Source organism: Triticum urartu, chromosome 5A (assembly GCF_056163025.1).
Source record: "Triticum urartu cultivar PI428250 chromosome 5A, HENAU_Tu73, whole genome shotgun sequence".
In the NCBI taxonomy this organism is placed as follows: Eukaryota; Viridiplantae; Streptophyta; class Magnoliopsida; order Poales; family Poaceae; genus Triticum; species Triticum urartu.
In genome coordinates this window covers 640,858,950-640,880,970 of record NC_141877.1, presented here as the reverse complement: position 1 = coordinate 640,880,970, position 22,021 = coordinate 640,858,950, and the positions used below count along the sequence as shown (strand labels likewise).

At 49.5% G+C, this 22,021-nt stretch overlaps 2 protein-coding genes and 1 pseudogene across 4 annotated transcripts; all 3 read right to left on the bottom strand.

Moving 5' to 3' along the window:
• Positions 1-13,457: 13,457 nt before the first annotated feature.
• Positions 13,458-15,810, bottom strand: LOC125506330 (hydroxyphenylpyruvate reductase). The gene is made up of 2 exons (XM_048671174.2): positions 15,246-15,810; positions 13,458-14,364 (listed from the first exon to the last, which is right to left on the bottom strand). Exons 1-2 carry the CDS (start codon positions 15,675-15,677, stop codon positions 13,846-13,848), a joined length of 951 nt encoding a protein of 316 aa, XP_048527131.1. The 5' UTR covers positions 15,678-15,810; the 3' UTR covers positions 13,458-13,845.
• A 389-nt stretch (positions 15,811-16,199) lies between these two features.
• On the bottom strand, positions 16,200-16,776 carry LOC125506329 (defensin Ec-AMP-D2-like). The gene has a single exon (XM_048671173.2). The coding sequence runs from the start codon at positions 16,703-16,705 to the stop codon at positions 16,451-16,453; it is 255 nt and encodes an 84-aa protein (XP_048527130.1). The 5' UTR covers positions 16,706-16,776; the 3' UTR covers positions 16,200-16,450.
• Positions 16,777-19,913: 3,137 nt separating this feature from the next.
• On the bottom strand, positions 19,914-20,972 carry LOC125506328 (defensin Ec-AMP-D2 pseudogene; annotated as a pseudogene). Of its 2 annotated transcripts, none has more exons than XR_015602993.1 (2): positions 20,530-20,972; positions 19,914-20,451 (listed from the first exon to the last, which is right to left on the bottom strand). The product of XR_015602993.1 is annotated as a defensin Ec-AMP-D2 pseudogene, transcript variant X1 (transcript). The 2 variants fall into 2 exon arrangements; XR_015602994.1 differs by having other exon boundaries at positions 19,914-20,427.
• Positions 20,973-22,021: the final 1,049 nt, after the last annotated feature.

Genomic DNA, 22,021 nt, shown 5'->3' with positions numbered 1-22,021 from the left:
TCCACAGTTCCCGACCGCGGTAGGCGAACTCCTTCCAAGAGGAGCAAGCCTTCTGAGCCAGCGGCCTCCGTCCAACCGGAGGTGCCGGACAATCTGCTGGAGGTGCTTGACGATGCCTCCATCGACAAGGGGCACCATACTATTATGAGTACGGTGATCCAGAAGGTTCGGTCCGCCAAGAGCGGACTGACTGAAGCTTGCGCTAGCCTTCTAACAGGCTTCGAGGTAAGTAAAAATATGTAAAAATATTACCGCATAGACAGTAGCCCCTGATGCTCTATTTGGCGTTTGGAAAGAAAAGCCGAATAGAGGATCTATTAAATATCGCAGGAGTCTAACAAAAAAGAGTCAATATGCGTATGCAGGCTTCGCTGCTATCCACCGCCGCACTGACTGCGGAGGTGGGTGTCCTGAAGCGGGACCTCGAGCGGACCGAGCAAGAGCTCAGCCTTGCCAAGCGGCGGCTCGAGGAGGAAGAAGGTAAGAAATACCTTACAGAAAAAGTGCCTATAAAAAGGCTTAATTGCAAAAGGAGTAACAGGATTGTACTGCTTATTGTAGGGGCCACGACTGAGGTGGCGACCCTTAAGCAGGCGCTGTCTGAGGCCGAAAAGAAAACGGCCGCGGAGCGCACCTAGCGAGACAGACCTGGGGCTCAGGTCGGCGAGGTGCAGCAAGAGCTTCAGGCTCTCATGAAAAAACATGAGAGTTTGGAGCTGGAGTCGAAGGCGCAAGCATCCGAGCTTGCAACGGCCCTAGAGGCTGCCAAGTCTGCCAAGGCCGAAGCCCAAAAGGCCCTCCAAGAGTTGGAGGAGATGAGGAAGATAGCAGCGGGTAAGGCATTCTTTATGCAAAGCAGAAATGTAAAAGTGAACTACCTGTTACTTACCCGAATCCGGAGCTCTCCAGGGGCATTCACAGATCTTCCCCGCAGCGTATCCGACGCTGCCGCATTCTACCGAGCTGAAGAGGGTAGCTCGACGGAGAAGGTGTTCTGGTCTCAGTATTCTGAGGCCGGACACCCTGTGCCCTTGAGCGACCAGCTGAAACAGCTGGTCGAGCTCCACAAGGCGGCCGAGCAGGCCATGAAGGGCTTCATAGTTCAGCTGTGGTCCGAAGAGGCCCTGCCTGGGAGCTATTTCGGGCTAGTGCGGCGGCTGGTGGAGGCCTGTCCGAGGCTTGAGGTCATCAAGCGCTCCGTCTGCATCGGAGGTGCCCGTCGGGCCCTTGCCCGTGCAAAGGTGCACTGCGGTAAGCTGGACGGTGAGAAGCTTGTGAAGGACGGGCCGCCACCGGGGAAGGAGCATCACGAGCCCGAGAACTACTACAAGGATGTTCTTGCAGGTGCCCGCCTTGTGGCGGATGAATGTACCAAGGATGTGATATTTGAATGAACTCGCTCGTGTTTATCCTGTGCGCTGAAAACTTGTTCATATGCGCTAAGCAATGCTTATTTAATTTAAAATATTACTTTCTGTGCGGCCGTTTATCAAAAATTGAGAGATGGCCAGTCGTCGGCTTCTGCCCCCGTGCCACTAGTGCTGGGTTGTTCAGGATAAACCTGAGCGCTCTTTTTCCCATAGTTGGGTCCTTTGAGGGAGGCGCTCAGCACAACGAACCAGGCAAACGGACTATAATGCTTGAACACTCTCACTTAGCCATAGAACTCTATAATTTTAAATTTCGGCGAAGCCCCTAGTTTGGAAGACCGAGTTCGGGGCGCTATCCATGCCTTGGCCGGACAAAGCCAGCTCCTCGCTCGAAGCAGCATAAGCCTTTAGGGACTCGAAAAACCTCTCGAACAGCGACCGGTCTCTCGCCACATCATGACAGTTAGTTTTAGCTTTCTCCACTGAGGTGCTTAACCCAGCTGAACCGGGGCACAATCGCAGTGGTTCTCCTAGTGCTACCTTAGCCGATAGAGCGGAACGTAAGGCACCAAAACATAGGAGCCGGGCAAACCCAACTATTGACCCAAATCATGATTCGGAGCCGATGCATATAGTGCTATAAGTTCGGGGTGCCGCACTTGTGAAAGTGTACGGACTTCTCACACCATTATGAGGGGTAGTGAAGCCCCTGGCGTGTTTGCCGTACCATGGTGTACGGGTGCAATCATGTCATTTAATAAACATAAATGTGAAAAGAAGATAATGCAAAAAATAGACAAGGAGCTAAGCATTGTTTATAGAGAGGCTATTTATCAAAGCCGAACGATACAAATAGTGCGGTAAGCAAAAGATATTGGACTATTCAGTATGTCCTGACCAGGGGCAGGCCGCGGAATTGTATTTAAAACAGGTATACCGCTTGTAACAGAGACCACCTGGGAGTTCCATAATGCGGCATGGCTTGTCTGCCTCCCTGGTTCTTGCATCGTTTGTGCGGCAGTCGAATTGCCGAACAGGTCGTCCAAAGTATGGAGTCCTGAAAGTAAGAAAAAATTAAAAAAAGAATCCGGCAGCCCCTAGTACGTTTTAAGCTGTATTTTGACGTGCTGTTATTGTGCCCCTTCCCCTGTGCCCATGGTATTTCGAGGGCGTAGTTATGTACGCGAGGTACTGATTTCGCTATGTCGCGAAAGCTGGGGTTGGGGCCGGCTTGCTACGCTTGCTCAGAGTGTGCCAGGCGGTCCTGCTATGGGTTACTCCGGGCGCGCTTGGCAGTGTCTGGCTTTTTAATGGCCAGACTGGAGAATTGCCTGAGAAGGCTACTTTGTACCTCCGCTGCGAGAACCGTCGTATGCTCCTCCGTATGGAGGGAGCGTTCGGTGTTTCCGTTGACCATAATTACTCCTCGAGGGCCTGGCATCTTGAGCTTGAGATATGCGTAGTGCGGCACCGCATTGAACTTTGCGAATGCGGTTCGTCCGAGCAGGGCGTGATAGCCACTGCGAAACGGGACTATATCGAAGATTAACTCTTCGCTTCGGAAATTGTCCGGGGATCCGAAGACCACGTCAAGTGTTACTGAGCCTGTACAGTTGGCTTCTACACCTGGTATAACGCCTTTAAAGGTCGTTCTTGTGGGCTTAATCCTTGAGGGATCTATGCCCATTTTCCACATTGTGTCCTGATAAAACAGGTTCAGGCTACTGCCGCCGTCCATGAGGAATCTTGTGAGATGAAATCCGTCGATGATTGGGTCGAGAACCAATGCGGCAAAGCCGCCATGATGGATGCTAGTGGGATGGTCCCTTCGATCAAAAGTGATCGGGCAGGAGGACCATGGGTTGAACTTTGGGGCGACTGTCTCCATCGCGTATACGTCCCGTAGCGCATGCTTCCGCTCCCGCTTGGGAATGTGGGTTGCGTATATCATGTTCACCGTCCGCACTTGTGGGGGAAAGCCCTTCTGTCCATTGTTGTTCGGCGGCTTGGGCTCCTCGTCGTCGCTGTGCAGCCCCTTGTCTCTGTTTTCGGCCCTTAACTTGCCTGCCTGCTTGAACACCCAACAATCCCTGTTAGTGTGATTGGCTGGCCTTTCGGGGGTGCCATGTATCTGGCACAAGCGATCGAGTATTCGGTCCAAACTGGACGGGCCCTGAGTATTCTTTTTGAATGGCTTTTTCCGCTGACCAGATTTATAGCCTTTGAATCCGGCATTGACTGTTGTGTCTTCATTGTTGTCGTTGTTAACGCGGCGTTTTTGCTTATTCCGACGTGTCCGGCCACTTTTGTCCTTGGTATCCGAATTACCAGGGTTCTTTGATAAGTTGTTACTGCGAGCTAGCCAGCTGTCTTCTCCCGCGCAAAAGCGGGTCATGAGTGTCGTGAGGGCTGCCATGGATTTCGGCTTTTCCTGTCCCAGGTGTCGGGCAAGCCACTCGTCGCGGATGTTATGCTTGAAGGCTGCTAGGGCCTCTGCGTCCGGAAAGTCGACTATTTGGTTTTTCTTTGTTAGGAACCGTGTCCAGAATTGTCTGGCCGATTCCTCTGGCTGCTGAATTATGTGGCTTAAGTCGTCGGCATCCGATGGTCGCACGTAAGTGCCCTGGAAGTTGTCGAGGAATGCGGCTTCCAGGTCCTCCCAGGAACCGATTGAGTCTGTTGGCAAGCTGTTAAGCCAATGCCGGGCCGGTCCTTTAAGTTTGAGCGGGAGGTATTTGATGGCGTGTAGATCATCGCCGCGTGCCATGTGGATGTGAAGGAGATAATCCTCGATCCATACCGCCGGATCTGTTGTGCCATCGTATGATTCGATGTTTACGGGTTTGAAACTCTCTAGGATTTTATGATCCATTACTTCATTCATGAAGCATAGCGGGTGTGCGGCGCCTCTGTACTAGGCTATATCACGACGCAGCTCGGAAGAGCTATGTCTGTTGTGTTCGGCCCGGCCGGATTTGTTGTATCCGGAGTGAAGATCATTGTCACATGCCGTAGGGCGCCTACACGATCCGTAGATCGATCTTGTTTGTCTTGCCTTATCCTCCAGTATGTCTTGCAGGTCGGGCGCATTTTCCCGTGCCTTAGTTGAGCGGCGTCGGGGCATGACTTGGGTGGACGGCCGAGAGGCCTCTCTGTCGTGGCCGCGAGGTGGCCGGTCTGCTTCCTCCTCTGATCAGGGTAGCGGCCTGCGCTTCGGGTAACTCTTGGAGGGGCGTTCGAGTTCATACTCTTCGGCCGCAAGGACTTCAGTCCATCTGTCAGCTAGCAAATCTTGGGCAGCTCTAAGCTGTTGCTGGTTTTTCTTGAGGCTGCTTGCCGTGGCTAGAAGCCTGCGTTTAAAACGCTCTTGTTCGGCGGGGTCTGATGGTATGACGAATTCGTCGTCATCGAGGCTTGCCTCGTCTTCGGAGGGAGGCGTATAGTTATCATCCTTGACCTCTCGGTCTGCCGCTCTCTCATGAGGGCTGGCTTCTCCATCTTCCTGTGCCGAATCTTGCTGAGGTGGGTGTTCTTCGGCGCTATCCGGGGTAGTATTATCTCCTGTGCCGGAATCACCGTTTTTGCTTTGGCGGGATTTAGAGCGGCGCCGCTGACGCCGGCGCTTTGGCTGTTTCTTGGGGGCGTCATCCCCCACTATTCCATCGCCATCTCCATCTTTTGGAGTATCCACCATATATATGTCATATGACGAGGTGGCCTTCCAGCGCCCTACAGGTGTTGGTTCCTGTTCGTCTCCTACATCGTCGTCCATGCCGTCGATGTCTTCGGAGCTGAAGTCAAGCATGTCGGTTAGATCGTCGACAGTGGCTACAAAGTGGGTGGTGGGTGGGCTTTGAATTTCCTCATCGTCCGTATCCCACCCTCGCCGACCGTAGTCCGGCCAGGGCTCTCCTGATAAAGAGAGAGACTTAAGAGAATTCAGGATGTCGCCAAAAGGCGAATGCTGAAAGATGTCTGCGATGGTGAACTCCATTATCGGCGCCCAATCGGATTCGATTGGCAGGGGCGCGGGGGGTTCGGAGTCCGGAGAGGAGTCCGGATCCTCGGAGTCACGGGTCGTGCAGAGTGCGGGGCTAGCGTTCGGCTCGATCGCTTTCGGGATCGCAGCCCCCGAGGTGACGTCCAACCGCTCATCCTCGATTGGCGCAATAGGCCCCGAGTTAGGGGTCGGAACCGATGCGTGTGCGGCCTCCAGGACACTGTCCGGGGGCAGAGCTAGATCATGCCCCTCGAGATAGTGCGGCACGCTTGGCCGTGGCTCGAGCCCGTCGAAGATCAAGTCTCCGCGGATGTCAGCCGTGTAGTTTAAGCTTCCAAACCTGACTTGATGGCCAGGGGCGTAGCTTTCGATCTGCTCCAGGTGGCCGAGCGAATTGTCCCGCAGAGCAAAGATCTGTCTGGGGAGCAAAGTCTCACCCTGGACCGCATCGTTGTTGATGATCAAAGGAGCCATCGGGCCTAAAGGCGACGACACAGAGGAACTCTCAATGAAAGCACCAATGTCGGTGTCAAAACCGGCGGATCTCGGGTAGTGGGTCCCGAACTGTGCGTCTAGGCCGGATGGTAACAGGAGGCAAGGAACACGATGTTTTACCCAGGTTCGGTCCCTCTTGATGGAGGTAAAACCCTACGTCCTGCTTGATTAATATTGATGATATGGGTGATACAAGAGTAGATCTACCACGAGATCAAGGAGGCTAAACCCTAGAAGCTAGCCTATGGTATGATTGTTGTATATGGAGTTGATTGCCTACAGACTACAACCCTCCGGTTTATATAGACACCGGATAGAGTTAGGGTTACATAGAGTCGGTTACAATGGTAGGAGATCTTGAATATCCGCATCGCCAAGCTTGCCTTCCACGCCAAGGAAAGTCCCATCCGGACACGGGACAAAGTCTTCAATCTTGTATCTTCATAGTCCAGGAGTCCGGCTGAAGGTATAGTCCGGCTACCCAAACACCCCCTAATCCAGGACTCCCTCAAGCATCTTGTCCAGTACCGGATTGTCCAAGCCCTCAGGAAGGTGGCCGAACACCTGATCATCATCGCCTTTGTTATCCAGTCATAGTCAAAAAGCGGCTCTTTAGAATGATGCCATGATAAATAAAAGGACGGTAGGTTCGACATGGGATTATTTACTTGGGCAGCGGGGCGATTGCAGCTCAGACCCACGTCATCGGTGGTGTCCGGACACTCTACTTGGGGTCCGAAGAATGATTTGTACATCTCTTCGAGCGTTATGCCGAGGAAATGTTGAATAGCTCGCGGTCCTTCCGGGTTGAATTCCCACATGCGAAGGGGCCGGCGTTTGCAAGGCTGGATTCGACGAACTAGCATAACTTGCATTACCATAACCAGACTGAAATCTCTCTCAAAGAGATCTCGGATGCGGCTCTACAGTATTGGCACGTCCTTTGCTGGGCCCCAGCTCAGCCCCCTGCTAATCCATGACATCAGTTGCGGTGGGGGGCCCGACCGAAAGGTGGGGGAAGCTACCCACTTGGCACTTCGGGGAGCTGTGACGTAAAACCACTCCCGCTACCACAATCCGAAAACCTCTGGGAAGGAACCCTCTGGCCATGGAGCGTTAGCGATTTTGCTTATTAAAGCACCTCCGCACGATGCGTGCTGCCCCTCGATCATCCTCGGCTTCACATCGAAGGTCTTGAGCCACAGGCCGAAGTGAGGGGTAACGCGGAGGAAGGCCTCACATACGACAATAAATGACGAGATATGAAGAAGGGAATCCGGGGCCAGATCGTGAAAATCCAGCCCGTAATAGAACATAAGACCCCTAACAAAGGGATCCAGAGCGAGGCCTAGTCCTCGGAGGAAGTGGGAGATGAACACAACGCTCTCATTGGGTTCGGGAGTAGGGACGACCTGCCCTCGGGCGGGCAGCCTATGCAAAATTTCGGCGGTTAGATAGCTGGCCTCTCTCAACTTCTTGATGTCCTCCTCTATGACGGAGGAAGGCATCCACCGACCTTGAAGGTTGGATCCGGACATAGCTGAAGGTCCGAAGCACCTGACCTGAGCTTTGGGTGTTAGAACTCGAGGCGGGAGAAGGATTCGATTGGGCGCGGGAGGGAAAAAAGAGAAAGCCTTGTCCCCTTCATAAAGAGGGTGAATATCATGCATCCTCCTCCTGGCCATTTGGGACTTACCTAAGATCTAGGAGTCATACCAACAGGCACGGTTGGGTTACCCACGTTTGTATTAATGAGAATCCCGTGATAAGGGGGGGCACGATCTCTGCTTTGACAAGACGTGTCAAGAAAACCGCCTCGCGTTATGTGTGGAGCTAGCTGAGAAAAACGGTTCGAATAATAAGCGGGCCATGGCGTGATGTCATGCTGTCAAAACGTGTCAGCGGATTAGATTTGTGGAAATATTATTCTCTCTACGGTGGTATGTGGAACTTATTTTGCAGGGTCGGACATTGTCCTTGTATTCAAACTCTTCCATGGTGTATTCGGAGGAGGAACCCGCCTTGCAATGCCGAAGACAACACTGCACGCCGGACTCATCGTCATTGAAGCCTGGTTCGGGGGCTACTGAGGGAGTCCTGGATTAGGGGGTCTCCGGACAGCCGGACTATATCCTTTGGCCAGACTGTTGGACTATGAAGATACGAGATTGAAGACTTCGTCCCGTGTCCGGATGGGACTCTACTTGGCGTGGAAGGCAAGCTAGGCAATACGGATATGTATATCTCCTCCTTTATAACCGACCTTGTGTAACCCTAGTCCCCTCCGGTGTCTATATAAACCAGAGGGTTTTAGTCCATATGCCAACATACAATCATACCATAGGCTAGCTTCTAAGGTTTAGCCTCTTCGATCTCGTGGTAGATCAACTCTTGTAATACTCATATCATCAAGAACAATCAAGCAGGACGTAGGGTATTACCTCCATCAAGAGGGCCCGAACCTGGGTAAACATCGTGTCCCCTGCCTCCTGTTACCATCCGCCTTAGACGCACAGTTCGGGACCCTCTACCTGAGATCCGCCGGTTTTGACACCGACACCTGCACAAACAATCAAACAACTTACACCCAGCGCGATAAAGGGGTTGTCAATCCCTTCACGGTTACTTGCAAAAGTGAGATCCGATAGAGATAGATGAAACTAAACAAACAATAAAGTAAATATTTTGGATTTTTTGGTTTATAGATCAGAAAGTAAAAGATTGCAAAATAGTAGATCGGAAACTTGTATGATGGAAAATAGACCCGGAGGCCATAGGTTTCACCAGGGGCTTCTCTCAAGATAGCAAATAATACGGTGGGTGAACAAATTACTATCGAGCAATTGATAGAAAAGCACAAAGTTATGACGATATCTAAGGCAATGATTATGAAATATAGGCATCACTTCCATGTCAAGTAGACCGAAACGATTCTGCATCTGCTACTATTACTCCAAACATCGACCGACTCCTGCCTGCATCTAGAGTATTAAGTTCATGAAGAACAGAGTAACACATTAAGTAAGATGACATGATGTAGAGTAATATACTCGAGCAATATGATGTAAAACCTATCTTTTTATCCTCGATGGCAATAATACAATACATGCCTTGCTACCCCTGCTGTCACTAGGAAAGGACACCGCAAGATTGAACCCAAAGCTAAGCACTTCTCCCATTGCAAGAAAAACCAATCTAGTTGGCCAAACCAAACCGATAGTTCGAAGAGAATTACAAAGATATCAGATCATGCATACAAGAATTCAGAGAAGATTCAAATAATATTCATAGATAAGCTGATCATAAATCCACAATTCAACGGATCTCGACAAACACACGGCAAAAGAAGATTACATCGGATAGATCTCCAAGAACATCAAGGAGAACATTGTATTGAGAATCAGAGAGAGAGAGAGAGAAGAAGACGAAGAAGAAGAAGAAGAAGAAGAAGAAGAAGAAGTCATCTAGCTACTAGCTATGGACCCATAGGTCTGAGGTAAACTACTCACGCTTCATCGGAAGGGCAATAGAGTTGATGTATAAGCCCTCCGTGATCGAATCCCCCTTCGGTGGGATGCCGGAAAAGGCCCCAAGATGGGATCTCGGGGGAACAGAAGATTGCGGGGTGGAAAAGTGTTTTCGTGGATGCTTCTGGTGGTTCGGGAATATATGTGAATATATAGGAGGAAGAAGTTGGTCAGGGGAGTCACGGGGGGCCCACAAGGAAGGGGGGCGCGCCCTCCCTCCTTGTGGTCGCCTCGTGGCTCTTCCAACTTGATCTCCAAGTCTCCTGGGTGTCTTCTGGTCCAAGAAAAATCATCATGAGGGTTTTATTCCGTTTGGACTCCGTTTGGTATTCCTTTTCTGCGAAGCTCAAGAGCAAGGAAAAAAACGGAAACTAGCACTGGGCTCTAGGTTAATAAGTTAGTCCCAAGAATAATATAAAATAGCATATTAATGCATATAAAACATCCAAAACAGATAATATAATAGCATGGAAATAAAAAAATATAGGTACGTTGGAGACGTATCAAGCATCCCCAAGCTTAATTCCTGCTCGTCCTCTAGTAGGTAAATGATAAAAACAGAATTTTTGATGTGGAATGATACCTAACATATTTATCCATGTAATTTTCTTTATTGTGGCATGAATGCTCAGATCCATAAGATTCAAAACAAAAGTTTAATATTGACATAAAAACAATAATACTTCAAGCATACTAACAAGGCAATTATGTCTTCTCAAAATAACATGGCCAAAGAAAGCTTATCACTACAAAATCATATAGTTTGGCTATGCTCCATATTCATCATAAAAAATATTCAAATCATGCACAACCCCGATGACAAGCCAAGCAATTGTTTCATACTTTTGATGTTCTCAAACTTTTTCAAATTTCACGCAATACATGAGCGTGAGCCATGGATATAGCACTATAGGTGGAATAGAATATGGTGGTTGTGGAGAAGACAAAAAGAAGGAGATAGTCTCACATCAACTAGGCGTATCAACGGGTTATGGAGATGCCCATCAATAGATATCAATGTGAGTGAGTAGGGATTGTCATGCAATGGGTGCACTAGAGGTATAAGTTTATGAAAGCTCAAAAAAACTAAGTGGGTGTGCATCCAACTCGCTTGCTCACGAAGACCTAAGGCAATCTGAGGAAGCCCATCATTAGAATATACAAGCCAAGTTCTGCTGGAGCCTAGGGCTGGAGATGGTGGTGGTGGTGCCTAGTGAGCTAGAGGTTGGAGGAGGAGCAGGGGAGAGGGGGAATGATGCGGAGCATCCTATGGTCATTCCCATGGATCTACCATCGTCTCACCAAGTGCCAAGAGGACCGATCACACGAGCACAAGCTAGAGCTCTCAAGACCGAGGTGACATCTCTCCTTGGTGATATTCCATATGACTCACTCGAGACATGGCTACTACCTAAATCCGGAATGTTGTGCATGATTAGGTATCAAGAGGACCCTCTCGGGGATGCGTACGAAGGCGAACAAGTCCCCAAGTTCATGGATGAAGAGAACCAACGGAAGGGGCCGAGAATAGGTCCCAGGACCCGGACATCTGGCCATGACCCCGGACATCTAGCCCCTGGAAGTGTCACCAGCAGCCACCCAGCCGTCAAGGTATAGGGCCCGGACATCCGGCCCAGGCCCCGGACATCCAGCCCGATGCGAGCCCGGACATCCGTCCCCAACCCAAAAATCTAACATCCTTCACAGAACCTCACCGAAGCCGGCCCCCGCCAGCCCGGACATCCGGCTTAGGCCCCGGACATCCGGCCCGATGTGAGCCGCCGGACATCCGGACTCCAACCCGAAAATCCGGACCACGCCTCTCCAGAGAGCACCGAAACTGGACCCTGCCAGCGAGACATCCGGCCCTCATGCCTCGGACGTTCAGCACCTCGGGAAGGCCCGGACATCCGGCCCGACGCCCGGACATCTGGCCCTTGTTTGCACACAGTGTAAAAGGGCCGAAGCCCATGTATCCATATGCCCCCCTAGACTATATATACTCTTCTCCCCAACGTTTTAGGGTTAGCAGAGATTATAGCTCATTGAGATTAGAGCTTTGCTCATCCATTTGTACCTCTACTCCATTGGAGACCAAGGCTTCCGCGGAGAAGATCCCCCAAGTGGATTAAAGACCCCGCAAGGAAAGATCCCCTTGTGGATTCAAGCCCCCATCTCCTCATGGATTGGGAAGAACTACTAACCGTTTGTATCGTCCCTTGTTGTGTTTGGATCATGTGTCTCATTGTGTACTCGGATCTAGCACATGTGTAATTGAATCTTGTTGATCTGAGTGGTTTCCTCTCGTTTCCCTTGTGTTTTCCCCTCGTGTGCTCTTCGTGTTCTTCGTGGGATCCGCTCCAATCATGAAAGATCGGCCCCTAGGGTTCCACCCTACATCAGGGAAGAGGAGGACGAGGAGGTTGGACGGCGACGTCCATGGAATGGGACAAGTGAGGGGAGCAACTCGGGTATGTTGGTCTACTATCTCCCTAAGTGTGAAAGTGGACGTTTGTCAACTATCTCCCTAAGTGTGAGAATGATTTCATAACTTCTGATAAAAGGGGCATTCATTCACGGGCCTCCTAGGTGTGTTGTTCCATCTTCGATGCCAGTATATGACGTGTTTGATAGCTTGAATCAAAATCTATCAGCTTCGCTGAATGTGACTTTTGGCAACTTGGGACTGTTTGTTGTGTGAAAACACTATTGGACCTGCATAGCACGATGCTTAAATCATCTCCAGACCTGACTTTGTAGGAACGCTCGAATCAACCATTTTTTCAAAGCAACGCCCGAGCAATGCAACTTGAGTATAAGTAGTGGCTCTGGTAGTGTGAGCCTGTAGGTGAGGTTTGCACGTGTTATATTGCACTCGTCCTCTTTGCTCCACTTCATATGATCCCTTTTAATCTAAACAACGGTGATTTGATTCAAAATAAGCTCTACAGGAAAAGATGCACATGTTCCATTCAGACGTACGGTTTCTAATTTCATGGACTGTAAGTCATCAGTTTCATGTTAATGTTTGGAGGTTTTTAGACGAATTTCGGAAAAATCTTTGTCCCAGACTACGACTAGCTTCTTTTCGCCCTTTCACATGACTTTCCTATTGGACGTTTTCTGTTTCGACGATCGTAGAAGAGTTGATCTACAATCCTTACTGGACCACATAAACATGTTCATGTGTACATGTTATGAACCGATGAATTTTGAGAAAATCTTCAACATTAACAGGAAAGTCGTGTGAAACTGCCAAATGAAGTTAGTGGTCGACCGGGACGAAGATTTTGTTGAAATTCATTAGACCACTAACTTTCGTATTGGACGTTTTCTGCTTCGACGATCATAGGAGAGTAGATCTACAACCCTTACTGGACCACATAACATGAAAATCTACTCGTTCATGACCATTTGAAAAAAATTTAGACCACTAACTTCATCTCGCTGTATCACACGACTTTCCTGTTATGTTTTCTGTTTCGCTGGTCGTAAACGAGTAGATATACATTTCTCTACCGATTGTACAAATGTATCACACCTGAGCGTCATTCGCGTAAAAAAATATTCGTTCCATTTGATTTCTTTACCATTTAATGAGCATCCAAGGGCTGCCACTCATACCTTTTTCTAGCTCGAGACGGCCTTTCTTTTCTTCCTTCAGCGCCCGTTTCCACGTGAGGTAAGTTTACCATCAGTGCGGACATAATGAAATAGCAGAACGTTGCATCCGAAGAGAAAATGCGTATTACCAAACAACCATGTGTGTGTTTTTTCTAAGTTAGGTTGAGGAGGATGGAGGCTACCAAACTTTATGCACAACATGCATAGCCAGGCCCAACTCAGCCAAGCTATTTAAAAACGCAAAAAGCTTGCAAGCTACCAAACACATCCATACTCAATAGCAACATTTACTCAGCCAAGAAAATCGGGCATATTACATAGCATGACATTGGCATCGACAAAACATAAACCACGAAAACCCGGATACAAGATGATCCCAGAAGAAATCAAATTTATCAAATAGGTCTCGCAAAACTGCTTACCGATAAGAACCTGCAGATATGTCAAAAGAGATATTGAAAGGGAAAACATCTTATCGTGCTTCTTCAAAATAAAATCAAGAAAAGGGGAAGAACCTGGGACTCTACATCGAGTGATGCATACAACCATATACTCCCTCCGTCCGGAAATACTTGTCGTGGAAATGAATGTATCTAGGTGTATTTTAGTTCTAGATACATCCATATTTATCCATTTCTCCGACAAGTATTTTCGGACGGAGGGAGTATTATTAAATATTGATAAAGCCAAACAAACCGGCTTACAAAGAGAGAAATTGTTTTTGAGGCCATCCACATAGAACATACCTTGAGATAACAACTTCAAATAACAGGAGGCATATAAAACACATTATAATGCCCGTTGGTGCTTGCGACCAGAGATCATCATATCAGATAACAGGTGTCAGCAGTGGTTTCTTCAGAACATGCGCCTCCAGGTTATCGAGAACCAGGTCCGCCATCGCCTTGCGCGTCTCGTGTGTCCCGCTCCCCATGTGTGGTACCAGGACAACATTGTCAAGTGTGAAGAGGGACTCGGGCACATTGGGCTCATCCTCAAACACATCGAGGCCTGCCCCACCAAGGCGCCCCTCAACGAGGGCAGAAACAAGCTCAGGCTCATCAACATGAGGGCCACGCCCGATGTTTATGAGCACACCCTTGGGTCCGAGTGCCTCGATCACCTCACGGTTGACAATGTGGCGAGTCTGTTCATTCAATGAGCAAGCCACCACGAGGACGTCGCTGCTTGCTGCCAATCCAACTACAGAAGGGTAATAGGTGTAACTGGGGTAGTCCTTCTTTGTTCTCTGGTAGTAGTTAACTGGGCAATCAAAGGCCTCCACTCGAGTGGCAATGGCAAGCCCTATCCTGCCCAGCCCAATAATGCCCACTCTTTTGCCACTGAACTGCAGAAGGATAAACAAAATCCATGAGAAAATCAAATAACAAATCATGTTCTATGTGCATAAACAAGTAAATCACGTTACACAAAGATAAGAAAGAAAACATCTAAAACGAAAGGCGGAGTTTGCACACTCTGAACACACAGACAGATGCATATATTCCTGTAAATATGCAGCTCAAAACATGTGCTATTAAATTCTTTCGAGACAGATCAACCATTGCCATGCATGTTTCTTCCGTGTCAGTTCCTACATGAGGGACCAAAACAACATTATCTAAGAGCAGGTACAAGCTCAGGTTGATCCGTATGTGCTTCACGGATGCCTATGAGCACACCCTCTGGTCCTAGTCCATCCATGATTGTACAACTAAAGTGTGATGGGTCTTTGCATCAAGGGAACATGCTACAAGAAGCACATCACAGTTGCCTCTTGCCTGCCAGGTCAACAACATTTGTAAAGAACCTGTACTTTGGAAATTAATGGCTTGTGTGATCATGAATGATAACTGATTGAGCAACCAAATGCGTCAGCTCCTTTTGCTACAGCTAAGCACATCGTGCCAAGCCCAAGAATAGGAGCTGTTTAACCACTGAACTGCACAATAATAACATTTTTTTCCCGAGGGAACTGCACAATAATAACTACTACAGTGCTAAGTGCATTCTATCCTTGAGATAGGTGCACCTGAACATTTTTCACAAACTGCAGGTGCTACCGTCCGGTCCCTGCATCAATTCCATAACCTAGTACGTATGAGGTAGACATTATAGGAGCGAAACTACGACCATATATGAGCAATCCTATATAAATCAAAATCACTTATTAGAAGGCACTGGAGTATAAACGGAAGTCAACGCTAGCCAAGCATATAGGAAACTAACTCGCGTGGTGAGTGCGTAGTCCCCCTTGGCCTTCCACAGGCCGGCGCGCACGAAGCGGTCGGCCTGCGGGATTCTCCGTAGCGCGGCGACGGCGAGGCCGACGGCGAGGTCGGCGACGTCGTCGGTGAGGACGTCGGGGGTGTTGGTGACGCGGATCCCGCGCTCGCGGCACTTGGGGAGGTCGACGTGGTCGATCCCCACGGAGAAGGACACGACGATCTCGAGCGACGGCAGCGCGTCGATGAGCGCGGCGAGGGCGCTGTAGCCGGGGTAGGCAACGACGGCGCGGATGGCGGAGGCGTTGGCGCGGAGGAACTCGGCGCTGCCGTCGGGAGGGGCGTCCCAAAGGCGGATGAGGCGGAAGCGGCGGTCGAGCTCCTGCTCCAGGTAGGCGTTCACGGGGTGCAGCAGCAGCACGCCCAGGGTCTCCATCGCCGTCGCCGTCGCCGTCGCGAACGCCGAGAGCAGCAGTAGCGGCAGGCGGGTGGGTTGGTGGTGGCAAAAAATCTTATATAAAACCTGGTACGCGACTACAACGCGCACTATACCTAGGAACAACCTACGAAGCCTGCCATAAACTCTCTTCTGCCCCCTGAATCCAACTGGGGGGGGGGGGGGGGGGGGGGGGGGGGCAGCAACTAATCTCGGCCCAATTACATTGCTCCACATCAGCCCCAAACATAAATACGTAAAAACTGTACGTACGTAGGACCGTATAACGTAGGGGTAGCGCGCACGTACACTCTGCTCTGTAGACTTCCCCGCGTGCCAAGATTTTTCGTGACCAACGCCTTGCCCTGTCCCTGCAAAAAAAAACGCCTTGCCCTGTCTGCAGCAGTGCGCAACATCGCCCCCTGTTTTCCTGAACGGGTGAAAATGTGTCGGTTTGCCATTATTTGGCTTGACATGAAAATTCAGGTGGGCAGTTCAAAAATGAAAATTTAAACCCACATATCGAACGGGCAACACAAGGAATAATTATTACTCCATCCGTCTCATAATATAAGAGTGTTTTTAGGAAGTAGTATAAAGTAAAAGGGGACCTGCGTTTCTTATACCAATCACAGCATGCCATGACAGACAGGCCGAGGTTTATTCACGGACACAGTACTACAATACACGCACAGAGGTGCGAGCAAGCCAGCATGCACGCAGGCAGGCTGCAGCTAGGCGGACGTACGGACGAAGTAGAGGCAATAGGTTGGTCACTGGCGGCAGTGGGTGGTGCAGAAGCAGCGGTGGCGGAAGCCGCGGCACTTGCCGCCGGGGAAGCCCTCGGTCTTGCAGACGTTGGCGCAGTTGCGGTGGCGCACGCAGGGGCCCCTGAACCTGTGGCTCTTCGCCTCGCACGTCCGCGCCTCAGCCACCGCCACCGGGCCTCCCATCTCCCCCGTGGCCGCCAGCAGCAGCACCAGGAGGAGCGCCGCCGAGAGGAGCTTGCGTGAAGCCTCCATCGACATCGATTACTGCTTGGTATGAGTGTATCAGGGTTGTGGTGGAGTGATGGAGCTGCTGTGTGTGAGCACACCGGCTTATATACAGCGAAATGCACAAGCTACCGATGCCATGGGGTCAAACCGAACGCGATGCAGCTGCATCCAAATGAAAAAGGCGACAAATATGTGCCGCAAGTAGGTCGGTAGGAGTACGTGCAAAGAGCCAAAGGTCGGTCCGGTGACGCCATGGATTGCTACAAGAAACTGACGTGGTCTGCGACGTCGACGACGACTGGATTGCTGTGAGCTAGCGGGTAGGAAGCGGCGAGCGGTTTATCACGAACGCATCGATACGGACGGTGGACACGAACACGATTCTTCTAGCGTCCCCGCCAGGTAGGTAACAGCAAATGAATCCATCGTTGGGGCAAGCTTTGAGATGTATGCTACACTGGACCATTTATGTCCATGCATTTTAATTTTGACTACCACCTATTGTGTGTTTTGTAGATTTGTACATATGCTCCCGTAAAAAAGGAATAGATTTGTACATATGCTAAAGCGGTATACTCTGCCGGATGCTTAGAGATTTTCTTCTACAAAAATATGCTGCCTAGTGCTGGCCGATCTCGTTTTAAAAGTATCACAGCTCTCAAGGTACAATTTTTTTCTAACAGTCCGTGTGGCCCCTACAAGTTCTTGAATTTATAGTTTTAGTCCTTGTTTCATTTGTTTTTGGGTGATGGTGGTTCTTGATGTTTACACTCCTTCAATTTTTTTTAGTTCGGAATGCTTGGCTCTGATACTTAGACCGATCTATATTCGTTGCGTATGTGAGGATTGGAGATATAGGAGGGAGTGGTTTTTCACTCTTTCAATCTTGTTTAGTGAAAATCCATATTATAGTCAAAGCTTATTTTTGTGATCATTATTATGTATCACAGCAAAAAAGTCAAAGAAAAATATTGAGTCATGCGTGGCATAATAAAATCTGAGGGATGAAACACATAGGCAAAAGGCGAGTGTTTGGTTTGGTGACAGCTAGATGCATGTAGACATATTTAATTAATTGGTGTAATAAGATTGCAATACTTTGTCACACAACCAGTTTTGCAAGCTCGTTAGAGTTGCCGCATGTTTGATTTGCAGCAACCCCCCTAATCTGAGCCCAACAATTTAGAAAAATGTGGCAACATCTATCCTACTTAAAATGAACACAAGGTTTTATTAAAAAAAATCTCATCGATTTTCTTTTGAACCGCCTCAACTGGTCCACGCCTTATTGGTTTAACTAATAGAATCATGTTTTCTTTGGTAAATCAATAACTACTGATTCAATTGCGACATTTAGTATGTAACTATAATATAACAATAAAATGTTCGATAAATGACAACGGTTGGGTGGAAAATATTGCGCCTCATTACAATGCACAACCAACTATCTAGTTTACTTTATATGTGACAATATATGGACCAATTTTGATCGTCGGACACAAGTAGCAGATAAAATTGGGAAAATTCGAATCTGAGCCCGAGCTCATCTGCACCTGCGCTCACGAAAAAAAATTAAAATAAATACTAGAAAAATTCAAAAGAATCCAAACAAATTTTGGGTGGTGGACAATTTGATGCGTGAGGTACGCTCCAATTTTCAAAACATTTGGACTTCTGTGCAGCTCTCAGTAAAAAAGACAAATCGGAGGTCTGTAAAAATGTGTACTGTTCATGTACTGTTCTGGTCTGATTTTTCTTTTTTGCTGAGAGCTGCACAGAAGTCCAAATGTTTTGAAAATTGAAGCGTGCCTCACGCATCAAATTGTCTACCACCCAAAAAAATTGGAATGTTTTGAATTTTTCTGAATTTTTTACGATTTTTTTTTGACCGGGTGCAGATGCACCCGGGCACCGAAACGCCGTTCTCATAAAATTGTGACAATGCTGACAAAGTTAATATATGAACCGCAATCCTCCCCTGAAGGGGGTCCGTCCATAGGTGAATTATAGGGGCCTCTTGGGCTTAGATTTCTTCAGAAGGGGCCATTTTGTGCCAATTCGTCAATAAGAGAGAAGCCAGCTATGGTTTTTGCTGTCAAAGCTCCTAATTAGCGCTCGTTGCGCTTGGTAGCGAGGCAGCGCTCACGTGCCCCCTTGTGTGGGCTGGGCTAGCTATGCGAGCGAGCAGCTCACTCATCAAGCGCACACGCCTAGTCACTCTTCATGATTGACCTGGTCGACCAGTTGACCGTTGACTTTTGGACTGAACATAGTTTCTTTTTTCAAATTTGAAAAAAACAATTGTGGCTCGGAAAAAAGTTCATGAATCCAGAAAAAATCGCAAATTTAAAGAAAAAACAATTATTGCAAAAATAGTTCAGTTTTGGAAAAGTTCATGAATATGAAAAATGCTTCTGGATTTTAAATATGTTCACGAATTTATAAAAAAGTAACCAATTTGGAAAATGTTCAAGGATTTCAAAAAGTTTCTGCTTTTTTTAATTTGTGTTTAAAACACATTAAATGCAAAATGAAGAAAAAAGGAAAATGAAAAGTGAAAATAAAAAGGCAAGCAAAGAAAAATCCGGTCAGAAGCTTCCCAAAAATGGTTTGATGCTTCTAGAAGCTTCCTATAAGTGGCCACAAAGCTGCACAAAAATCAGGAATGTTTCAATGCGTTATAGGTCGGCCCAGTTGGTTTACATACGGAGACGTCTTTAACCAGCGCGGCTGAAGCACCGAAAAAATTGGAATCTTTTGTAAACACACTCACATGTATATTTTGTCCTTTGCAAAATTTCACAACATTTTACTTTCACATGTGGCGTACAAAGAAAAGAGAAATATGTATTTTTCAAATGGGCCTCTTTTTTCTTTTGGGCCAGATATTTTTTCTGTACAGCTTACACATTACATTTTTTCAAAACAAAATTTCACGGATCCGTAGTGCACATATACATGTTTCCACAGATTTATTTTTTTATTTTTTTATAACTTCGCGCCACTAGACGCCGGGACCTTTTACGCGTGGCCAGTCCATCGTGCATGAGCATTGAGCAGCGCCGGGTACGTGTCAGCTGTCGCGTTCCTTGCTGCACACATGCCTCGATCACACATTTCTCAAACAAACAAAGAAACATGCATCGATCAGACGGAAGTAGCATGGGACATGCACGTCGTTTCGTGTGCAGAGCAAGTGAGTGACCGATTGAACACGCTTACACGCGCACAACACAAGTGAAAGGAAACATGGGACCTCACTGCAACTTTGAGGACGAACCCAAACATCGAACGGACACAAGCACAAGTTGTTTCTTATACCCAGCTCGGCCTGCCAGGAGAGACAAGCTTACGACGCGTTTGGTTCGTGATTTTTCGGCCGTCTTCCGATAACACTGCCTTCTGAATACGTTACCTCCGTTTGGTTGGGCTGGCCCGGTTTCAGGTCCCCTGCAATCAGAAAGCGCTCGTTCACAAAACCCAATACGGCCCCTGTCGACTGGTATCCAATAACGGCCTCGCTTCGTCTCCTTCCGCTCTCCTCGCGTCGCCTGGTCCCCTCCTGTTCCTGTGTCGTCCCGCAGCCGCAACGAGCAACGCAGCCGTTCTCCCGCCGGCCGCCGGAGAACCACTCCTCCACCACGAGACCTGTACAAGCAAAGCGGGCGACCTCCCCTCGCCGTCCCTCTCCTCCGCCATAACTCAGAGCAGCAGCGCCTGACCCCAACCTCTCCTCTTCCCTTTCACCTCCACTAAAATGGCAAGCCAAACCTTGACTGAACCAAACAAATCATGTAATCACAAAAAACGTCACCTAATACGGAGTATCCTGATTACAATGCTCAATACGTTACCTGTCTCCAACCAAACGCCTCGTTAGGTTTATTCATGGACATGGACACGGCACACGCACAAAGGTGCCAGCATGCATGCAGCTAGGCTACTAGCGGCAGTGGGTGGTGCAGAAGCAGCGGCGGCGGGCGCCGCGGCACTTCCCGTCGGGAAAGCCCTCGGTCCGGCAGACGTTGGCGCAGTTGTGGCCGCGCAGGCAGAGGCCCGCGAACCTGTGGCTCAGCGACTCGCACCTCCGAGCTTCCGCCACCGCCACCGGGCCTCCCATCTCCCCCGTCGCCGCGAGCAGCAGCACCAGGAGGAGCGCGGCGGAGACGAGCTTGCCCATCGATCTATTACAGCTAGTGTACGAGTGTGTCTGGTGGGGTGTCGACGGAGCTGGTGCGTGTGAGCACTGAGCACCCCCAGCTTATATGGCGGCACGCCGCACGCGCAACCGATGCCAATGGGGTCACACGAGTCACAACCAACGATGGATGCAGCAGTCGGAGTGTACGTCATCTCAAAGAGGAAAAGGCCGCAACCCGCAAGCAGGGTAGGGTAGTATCCCACGTACGCGCGTGCTTCAATTGCCACCGTCCGCTGCTCCAGGACACGCACGGCGCTGGAAGCTTGCTAACAGAACTTTGTGCGCAAGCAAGGTGGATGGATTGCTACAACAAATCCGCGTGGTCTGCGACGCCGATGACTGGACGGATGGCCGCTCCCTCCCGAACGCATCGACACGGTCGGTGGACACGAGCACGACTCGTCTTCAGAGTTGTTCTAGTGCAGTGGAGGGAGAAAGTTTGGCCCGCGTGTTTGCATCGCAGCTTGCCCTGCCCGGGACACATGTGCAGATCTCAACGATGCCCGGGAACGGTTTGGCCGGAAGTGGAGCCAGGCTCACAAGTTATGGTCGCGCCATGCACACCTGCTTGTTGATGTTAGAGCATCTCCGGCCGTTGACCCTCAGGTGGCGATTTTACGCGTCCCCTGGGGGCGAGCCAGCGCTAAAATCGGCGCTCCAGGGTCGCTCCAGATGTGGTTTTTTTTATTATTTCAAAAAATCTGAATTCGGTAAAGTTCGGCTAAATTCGACAATCTGACATTAATATACAACATGTTCGGCGTTACATAAATTATTTAAAAAAAGACATCTACGGGGCGAAGAAGTCGCTGAGCGCGGCGAAGTCGCCGACGTCGCCGCCGTCCTTGTCGTCGTCGGCAGCGTTCTCCTTCTTGACGGCGCGGCCGCCCCTGCTGGACCCCTGCCCGGCGTCTCCAAGGCGGACCGGTGGTGGCGGTGGCGCGTCGTCGTCGTCGACGACGACGACGCCTCCCTCGTCCCGTCCACGGCGCCGAGCTTCAAACTGCTCGTAGGCGGCGCGCTGGCGCTCCAGTTCCAGTTGTGCCCAGTCATCGCGCGCCCATTTGAGGGCCGCCGCGTCGTCGAGCTCCTCCTCCTTGACGCCGCCGGCGAGCCCGGGCTCCGTCTTCACGACGGGGAGCCCC